General features: G+C 46.1%; 1 protein-coding gene across 3 annotated transcripts in view; it reads left to right on the plus strand.

The window, feature by feature from the left end:
• Positions 1 to 3,487: 3,487 nt before the first annotated feature.
• Positions 3,488 to 9,646, plus strand: part of insyn1 (inhibitory synaptic factor 1) — a 55,172-nt gene continuing 49,013 nt past the window's right edge. Inside the window, exons 1-2 of one of the 3 annotated variants that reach the window (XM_070445396.1) lie at positions 3,488 to 4,163; positions 4,629 to 6,490. In XM_070445396.1, coding sequence (XP_070301497.1) covers positions 6,341 to 6,490 — 150 coding nt within the window. In that variant the 5' untranslated portion in view covers positions 3,488 to 4,163; positions 4,629 to 6,340. Of the gene's footprint in view, positions 4,164 to 4,210; positions 4,429 to 4,628; positions 6,491 to 9,646 lie in introns of those variants that run through there. The other 2 variants (XM_023995366.3, XM_023995365.3) reach the window with 2 other exon arrangements.

Raw genomic sequence — 9,646 nt, forward strand, 5'->3', positions numbered from 1 at the left:
AGCCAGGGGGCTGTGGGGTAGACAGCAGCCACGGAAGGAACTGTAATAAAAAGAGCCTTGATCCTTGAAGTATCATATTAGTAGACTATGAGTGAGGTAAACAGAGGCAGTCAAGACAACCCACCCAGACCCAGACTCGTTATAGGTCTACATTAACAGGCTGATTTCCCCTGGACCAACGGTCACTCAGCACGTCTTTGTGTGTGCCCCTCAAGAAAAATATTGGCTTCTATAAAACTTCTCCATAAATGGCCAGGCACAATAAATCCAGGGTAGAAATATTACGTGGAACCAATATTTCTCTGGACTCGCTCCAGATTCATAGTAAAACRKAATAGTCGGGATGACCTTAKCGTTAAAATATATATTYRAGRAGGAAATAATGGCATTTCTTTCCAATGAAGGCATCRCTGAGAGGGAACWYTTTTCAACCCACTMGAATTCCACTGGTGACAAATCCAWTAAAATAGACTATGAATACACTTGCAATAGATGTGTTCACTGTTCATAACAAATGCAATTATGTACAAAAATTATATTAAAAACAGTTATTGCATTTAAGAGTAAACCCATCCAAGTCAAATACTGTACATGTTTAAGGACACCTGTTTTTTAAAAAGAGAGCTACTTGTGAAAATTCTGGCTCTGCGCAAACACACACACACACCAACAACAACACACCAACACACCACACACACACACACACACACACACACACACACACACACACACACACACACACACACACACACACACACACACACAACACCCCACATTCTTCCGTATACATATACAGTGGAGTCCAAAATTAATGACACCCTCGATAAAGAAGAGCAGTCATGACTGTATAAGATAAATAGTACAAATACTGAGCTAAGTGAGGTCCAAAAGTATGTGTCCCAAAACTTTTGCAGCTCAACTGTAGCTCGGAATTTGAATGATTTATTTTATACTTTCTATTTTCATGTCATTTGACCAAAGCACCGGTTCCAATCAAGTGCCAATGCCGTTTAGCAAACTCCAAGCGATTACATTTGTCAGACGACATGAAAATACAGCTCTTTGGCCACGCACACACACTGGTGGGTTTGATGTTGAAATAAGAATGCTTAAGCAGAAAAGAACCCCATACCTACTGTAAAATATGGTGGTGGTCTTTTGAGTCTATAGGGCTATTTTTCTTCGCTGGTCCTGGGTCCTTGTTCCGGTCAACACCATCGTGAACTTTATCCAGTACCAGGACATGTTAGTCAAAACCTGGCTGCCTCTGCCAGGACCCACTGGGCACAGACGTCAATTCAACATCTATTCCCCTTTGGTTCAACGTAATTTCATTGAAATGACGTGGAAACAACGTTGATTCAACCAGTGTGTGCCGAGTGGGGAGGCTGAAACTTGGCAGCAAGTGAATCTTCCAGTAAGATAATAACCACAAGCATACATCAAAATGGTTTACTTCGTATGGCTGCAATCCCGGTAACGGGATGACATGACAACAGCCAGTGAAAGTGCAGGGCGCCAAATTCAAAACAACAGAAATCTCATAATTAAAATTCCTCAGACATACATGTTTCTTATACCATTTTAAAGGTAATCTTGTTGTTAATCCCACCAAAGTGTCCGATTTCAAATATGCTTTTCAGCGAAAGCACTACAAACGATTATGTTAGGTCACACCAAACCACAATAAGCATAGCCATTTTCCAGCGAAAGATAGCAGTCACAAAAAGCAGAAATATAGCTAAAATTAATCACTAACCTTTGATGATCTTCATCAGATGACACTCATAGGATTCTTGTTACACAATACATGCATGTTTTGTTTGATAAAGCTCATATTTATGTAAAAAAATCAGAGTTTACATTGGCGCGTTACATTCACTAGTTCCAAAAACATCCAGTGATAGTGCATAGCCACATCGTTTCAACAGAAATACTCATCATAAATGTAGATGATAATACAAGTTATACACATGGAATTATAGATATACCTCTCCTTAATGCAACCGCTGTGTCAGATTTCAAAAAAACTTGACGGAAAAAGCAAACCATGCAATAATCTGAGACGGAGCTCAGAACAAGAGGATTATTTAAGATACTGTTTAAAGGTTTCAGGTAAGAGGTAAGTGGTAAGGTAAGGTTAGAGGTAAGGTTTCAGATGTTTTCAGAAGATGGGCAGTGACTCTGTTGTACCAGCTTCAGGGGGAAGCTGTTTCCACCATTGGGGTGCCATGACAGAGAAGAGCTTGGACTGGGCCGAGTGGGAGCTGCCCTCCCGTATGAGTAGGAGGGCCAAGAGCCCTGAGGTGACAGAACAGAGTTGGGTTGGGGTGTAGGGTTTGAGCATAGCCTAAAGGTACGGAGGAGCAGTTCCTCTTGCTGTTCCATAGGTAAGCGCCATTGTCTTGTAGTGGACGCAAACATCGACGGGAAGCCAGTGGAGTGTTTGGATGAGCAGAGGAGCGGGGTGACATGAGAGAACTTGGGAAGGTTGTAAACCAGGCGGGCTGCAGCGTTCTGGATAAATTGGAGGGGTTTGATGGCACAAGCGGGGAGCCCAGAAAACAGCGAGTTGAAGTAGTCCAGACGGGAGAGGACAAGTGCTTGGATTAGGACCTGCGCTGCTTCCTGTGTGAGGTAGGGTCGTACTCTACGGATATTGTTGAGCATGAACAAGCAGGAGTGAGTCAATGCTTTGATAATCATATGTAAATGAAGAATTGATCTAAGAGATATACCATTACAGGAACACAGAGACATATTTCAATATGGTATAGTATTTATCACTGATGTTTTCAAAAGGAGAAAGAGAACATGCAAACCTGATGTTATATTAATCAAAGCAAATGTACAAAGGGAATACATGTTCTACTGTAGAATCCTCCCAATTAGCCCTTCAAATAAGTGGTACACTGTCTGTGATGCTGGCAGCCCAAACCACACTGGTCCTCACTACAAACTCATCTGGACCTGGATCCACAGCAAATCTCCCTTAACAATTATGCAAAAGAATGCAAAGGCCTCTTAGCACACTTACCCACACTTACCCACAGGAAACCTACATTCACTACCTGCTGACAACTGCCGCTAAAACATGCCATTGTTGCTTTGCTAAAAGACACACAACGTGTGTTACAAATTTCACGTTAAGATAATTGCCTCTGGAGGGGTTAGATAGATGCTATGATCAAAACATCCTAATGAGGAGAGCAGGGAGAGGGAAGGTAATGCAGTCCCTCCTTGATGAGGTCATAACAACCCCAACCTGCTTTGTGTGTTAATGATGCAACAGCCAGCAATTTTTGGACACTCGTTCCCTTAGTGAAGGGTCGCTTGTCTGTGAGTGGAGGAATAGTCCATTATGAGAAAAGAGAGATAGAGTGATACATAGAGGGGAAAGAGAGAGGGGAGAGAGGATCCAGGCAGAGGACACTGTAGCTACCTAGCTAGTGCTGTGTCTTTAAAACGCCAGGCCCCTCCTCCCTCCACACAGTCAGAGCGGAGCAGCAGAGCAAGTTGTGCTGGCAATAGCCTGAGCCCCACGATAAACCCTGGCATCAGCCTGCCTTCATCCGGCAGTCAGCGAGGACACTTCAGGGCGCAGGGGCAGAGAGACGGGACGGAGAGAGAGTGAGACAGACAGAGAGAGAGAGAGAGACAGAGTGGTGTCAGGAGCAGCCTCCAGAGGGCTCTGACTGATACAGATCCTCTCCACAGCTCTGTACGCAGTAGCTCTTTCTGCTGTTTCCCGACGCCAGCAGGGTTGATGAGGATGGCGGGTGGCTTCTTCTTTCTCACAGCATCGTCACTAGAGCAACGGTAGCATCAGCATCTACAGCAGCAACAGCTTCAGCTTCAGCAACATCAGTAGCAGCAGCAGCCGGATCTATACTCTGCTGCTGGTCCCTATTCTTCAGCCGCCTCCTCTCTCTGGTGTCTAAGAGTGCTGCTGTCAGGGCCGTTCCGCCCACCTCCACTCCTGCCTCCTCCTCCATCCTGCCTCCTCCTCCATCCTGCCTCCTCCTCCATCTCGCCTCCTCCTCCATCCCGCCTCCTCCTCCACATCTCCATCCTCAACATGCTCTCCTTCATTCCTTCCATTGAGCCACGGCACTGAATTAATTCTTCACCCTCTGACTGGAGCTGCTTTCTCTAGGAAGACAGTAAGTGATGTAGGGAGAGAGGGAGGTACAAAGAGAACAAGTCGGGGAGTATAGTATGGGTGTGTGCGAGCATGTGAGTGTGTGGCTGAAAGAGAGAGAGAGGAGGATGTCAGTGTGTGTTTTGACAGAGAGATTGAGACTGCAAGAGAACTAGCAGGATGTGTGTGGCTTGGATGATCCTCCTGTGCATTTAATCAGTCAGTATCACCGAGGAGCATAGACTGTAAGCCCTGGACACAGCTACAGCTGCTGATGTAGAGAGAAGGTAAATGTGTGTGTGTCTGTGTGTTGGTGTTAATGAGAGGAAGGTGGGAGAGTCCTGCTGAGACTAGATATGCATTTTCACAGCAGTTTAAAAAATCGGCAAATTCCAGCACCGCAGTTAATTCCTGTCTATCTCCCTGCCTCCCTCTCCCTCTCTCTCCCTCTCTTCCTTGCTCTATTGCTGTTGTATTCTATTTGCAGTGCTGCTGAGCCTTGGAGAGGAGAAAAGAGAGAGAGGAAGAAAAAAACAACTGCTTTCCTTCCCGTCTCTCCAGGTGTCATGTGTGATTGGCCAGCTTGCCCTCTGGCAGTAGCATCAGCCTGGATTCAGTGTGTGTCTCGCKCCCCTGCCTGTGCCTGGGCTCCGGCTGTCCCTGGAGACGCGCTACTGGGATTTACCTCTTCCTGCTGGATGGAGATGGCGCAGGGCTTTCTGCCTTTTTGAAAACTGTTCACAGAAGGAGAAATACACAGATAAAAAGAAGGAGGAAATATAATGAATCAATCAGCAGCACAACCAGGCAGACTGCTGGTCTCCCTTAGCAACAACTCAGGGAGACTAAGAGAGAAGTGAATTGTCTCTTCCTATCTTCTCTGGTGTCTGGTTTCTGGGCGCACCCCTGCAGACCAGAGTGGACCAACAGTCGGATCTGAAAGGGCAGGACAAGGGGCACTGCAAGGGCACGAAGGACACGCAAGTCACCCTAACGCCAGGGGAAGGACCCTCCTCTTCCTCCTTTTTCACCTCCTCCTGTTCATCACCATGTTGGTTTGTCATTCTTCCCCTGCACGTTCTATTCATTAGTCACATTTTACTCGCTAAGATGTCCGTTTATCCTCATTCCTGCCACCTGGACTAAGCCCTGCCACTGAAGAACAGATTGGACATTCTTCACACACACACACCAACAAGCACAGAGAGACTCTCACCCCTCCTCCTACCTTCCTTCATCCTCTCTTTGACGAGAAATGAACAACACATGTCGGTCATCATCTGAACATAAAATGGATGGGTGCAGAAGTTGCTTTTGATGTGGGCTATTTCTTTATTCCTTCAAGATTAGTTTATTCTCCCGTCACTTCTGAGAGAAAGGGAACACTGCACAGCAGAGGACACAGGAGGAATATCTCTTGTTTTCAAAAGGATTTGTCCTCCTCTCTCCCTAAAAAAGACAGAAGCCAAACTGAGGGAGTATACTTAGAAGGCAAAGCTTGTCCCTACTGCCTACCAATAATGTAGACCAAGATCATGAACAAAAAAATAGCAACTGCTGGGAGTTCTACTTTTCTATTATGCTTGGATATTCTGATCTACAGGGGAGGTTGAACATGAACCCCTTGTTCAGCTTGACAACCTGGGATGCACTCTTTTACAGTAASCTGGCTGACACCAAGTCACTGCATCGTACCCGCTAAATAAGATTGTAAAGGGAGGTGAGTGGGAGGGGAAAAGAGCAACTCCCTCATACAGACGATCTAAATAAATATCCTCCTCAGAGACCGATGCAAACGTATACACTGACACATGAGATGAGTACGCTCTCTGGCTCAACACTATTATATAAGGTGTTTTCACACACACCATCTTAGCTCCTGTTCTTTTCTTCTTCCTCCTGTTCCGTGGATCTAACTTGAGTTTTTTCATGTTTCTTTTGYCTTCATTTTTGYTACTATCCATCCTGGAGCCATGGATGGCGGAGGGTAACGCCAGGGGGTTGAGCGCTCAGGCCAGGCAAGGTCTTTTGGCTGTCCAGGGGCTTTTAAGATGTTGAGGTCTCCCTYCGTGGCCGGGGCCCCTGTTCGGATCAGTAGCAKTGAGGCTCCTCGCYGCCAMAGACATGGACCCCGACTCGGCTCCCCCCCGCCCCTGCCKTCAGCCCGCCYGCCCCTGGCCCCAAGTCGCCCTGTGAAGGATGTCCCTCAGCAGAGCTCCGGCCCGGGACACCTCTGAGACCCCCAGCCAGACCCCCAGAGAACGSATCCGCAGCCACATGAAGATGGTGATCAACCAGCTGGACGGCATTCTCAAAGAGCTCAAGGATGTGGCCAAGGAACTCCGGGAGGTGAGGCACTATAGCGGGCAGCATGCGCCACTGTCTCACCTTACTGGAGACTAGGTTCCGGGGATGGGGGTGGGGGGCTGCGGGGGGGGGATGGGGGGGTAGATGGGGGAGTTACTCCTTGAGAGGATTGCATTGAATGAAGTGTATAGAATGCATTTCACAGAATAGAGATGCTTTAAATTAGGATTTGAACGAGATGACAACACTTTGGCTTTGGTGCAGGTGGCAGGAGAACATCGGTTTCTGCTTCCGTAATTAGAAATACCATCTTCCTTTTGGCATTCAAGGGCTAATTCCGATATCATCAAGTACACAACAATACGTGTCGTTCAGATGTATTCGGCGTCCTATGAAACCCTCTTTAAATAGTGGCTGCAGAAGAAGCAGGGCAGAGCCAGAAATAGGGCTGCAACAGAAACACAGGGGAGAGAAGAGGTGTGCTTAGGTAAGACARAGGACTTGGCACTGCACTAGTTATGTAACCATTTTGTTGTCAGCTGGATTTCTACTGTATTTTCACAACTGCCATGGTAACGCGATGAAAAGATCAGTGCGTGTCTGCATCAAAAAGGGATGAACAAACAGGAAGAATATGTGTGTGGAACGTATAGTGGGTGACTGTGTGGGTCTCTATGGAATGTCTACTGTACTTTCGAAAATTCATTGATATTAGAATGCAGAGTAGATGTGTGTGTATGTGTGTATATTTTTGTGCGTGTCCATGTGTATATACCTGTGTGTGCAATGTGCATACACATGTGTAAATTCAATTAATCTGTACCAGCCCATCACTGGTACAGTAGGTTCAATAGGTTCCTGTAAATCTCGTCAAAAAAGGAAAAAGAGCAAAGGGTTCTTATTAAACCCCTCCTCCACCTAGGATGTCCTCCCCCTCTCCCTCCCCCCTCCCGCTCTCCCTCCCCCCTCTCCCTCTTCTCCCTTCCCCCTCCCCATCTCTCTATCTCTATCTCTCTCAGAGTAAGTAGGGCTCTCTGACACATCCCCACTCCAACCCCACCCTGTCTGTAATCAGCTGCCTCCCAACCTCCATCTGATCAGGGGGCCAGGAGTGGGGCGCCGGAGGCACACCCAGTGACCTGGAGACCCAGGGGAGGATAGAGTCCGACCAGAGCAAGGGGAGGGTTGGGAGGGCGAGGGGTCATAACTCACTCCTCACCACCACCTTCCCCTGACTTCCCCAGTCTTTTCGCCACACTCACCTCTCCTCCTTCATGTACTCACATGGGGAGAGGTGCAAAGGCACGGCTCACATCGCTCCGCACCGCTCACACACAGCTCACACACAGCTCACACACAGCTCACCACAGCTCACACACAGCTCACCACAGCTCACGCTTCCCTCTGAGCCAGAGAAAAACACAACGGTGCTCTAGTGATTGATGATTATGGGACGCCTGCAAGTGGAATAATGCTGGCTGGAGCTATTATTAAACAAAAACACTAGCTACCTCTGTCTAGCTCTGCCAGCACTAACATATACAGTATTATGGTTCTTATTTCAGAGCCCCAAAAAGGCTTCATACAGCAAGCCGATGTATCATCGTTCTGAAGGGAACACAAATTGAAATATTGAAATTGGTAGCAAGAAATTGATATCCACAACACCAGTAGTGGCTGGCAGTATCAATATTTTTCAATTTGCTAATTTATTCCATTGTGGACTGTATTAAAATGCAAAACGTAAAAAAAAAACTTTAAATGCATTAGTGCTCAATGTACCGGCAGATGCATGGCTGCCTAATGTTCTGGAAAATCTCTCATTCTTGGCCACATGAAATGAATAACATAATAGATAACATCTGTCACATAAATAAATTATGAATTACTGGATCTTGTTAAAAAACGAATAAATAACGAAGTCAGGGTGAAGTGAGTGAAAGTGAACTGGACTGACTGCGGTGGTGGTGGATCATCACTCCATGTTGGAGTGTTTGAAGCCTGATGGCTTATGGCAGTAGAGTGTATAAGATCGATTATCTCTAGAGGTCCGTAGGGGCTGGGCTGATTTCAGAGCTCCCAGGGTTATAACCAAGCAGAGCTCCCGTCAGTCCACATACTGTAACAACAGCTCATTAATGACTGTCTCCACGCCAGGCCTGAACCCTGGTCATACAGGACCAGGACAGTACTGGCCCTGGGCCCAGCCCTGCATTCAGTATGTGGTTATCTCAGACATGCTCCATGGCCACAGCAAAGCTTTCGTACTCACAGTTCACAGAGTTTAGGAGAAGGGGGTTAAGTAGGGCACCATGGCAGAGCCAGGAGTTGTTTTTGGAAGTGGATCTAAAACTGGCATTATTATTATAGCTAGACCCACAGCCCTTCCTCATCTCATTCAGCCATTGGTCTGTGCTGGAGGTGTGAAGACAGGAGAGGAGATGGAGGCATGATACAACAACGTTACATACTATACATAAAACGAAACCAAGCCGTAGAGAAGAAGTCACATAACAACTGTCAGTTTAGAAGGCAGCGCAATCACATAGAGAGATGCCATTCATCTTATTTACATTCCAGAGAAATGTATTACAGCAGCTATATACTCGCGCCGCGCTTCAAGATGTGATGTTTCAGCATTACCATTCAAATTGTGTCACATTTTTGAATTCCACTTATGCAATTCACAGAATGAAAAACAGAATCTAAATGAAGACTCCAAAATGAAATACACTGATAAATAATCTCACAACATCAACAAGCAATAGCAAGAAGGAATGTTTTAAATCGCGGTATCATGTCAACATTACCCTTACAATTCTGACAGCCCCAAAAATGGAACCAAATGAAAATCACAGATCCTCTGCTATCATGAAATATAATGTTTGTAAAACTGAATCCAAGAATAAAAAGCTATTTAAATAGCTGAGGAAAGCAAATGTAAGAAAACATCCGTATTGGGTATTAAAGGAGATAAGACTGGTAAATTGAAAGCATTAAATGAGGCGGTAAGGACAGAACAATTGGAGAGTGGAGGGGAAGAGCAGGCACGCTGCAATACAGAGAGAGACGAGTGGTAGGCACGTCTTTAGATGGAACCAAAAGGGAATAGAACTGTTATTATGTGGCACTAGTCATTATGTAGAATCATTACGACGAGTCACTCAGAGTACGCAAGATGTCCATCTCTTCCGGTTG

Source organism: Salvelinus sp. IW2-2015, linkage group LG10, assembly GCF_002910315.2.
Source record: "Salvelinus sp. IW2-2015 linkage group LG10, ASM291031v2, whole genome shotgun sequence".
NCBI classification, from domain to species: Eukaryota; Metazoa; Chordata; class Actinopteri; order Salmoniformes; family Salmonidae; genus Salvelinus; species Salvelinus sp. IW2-2015.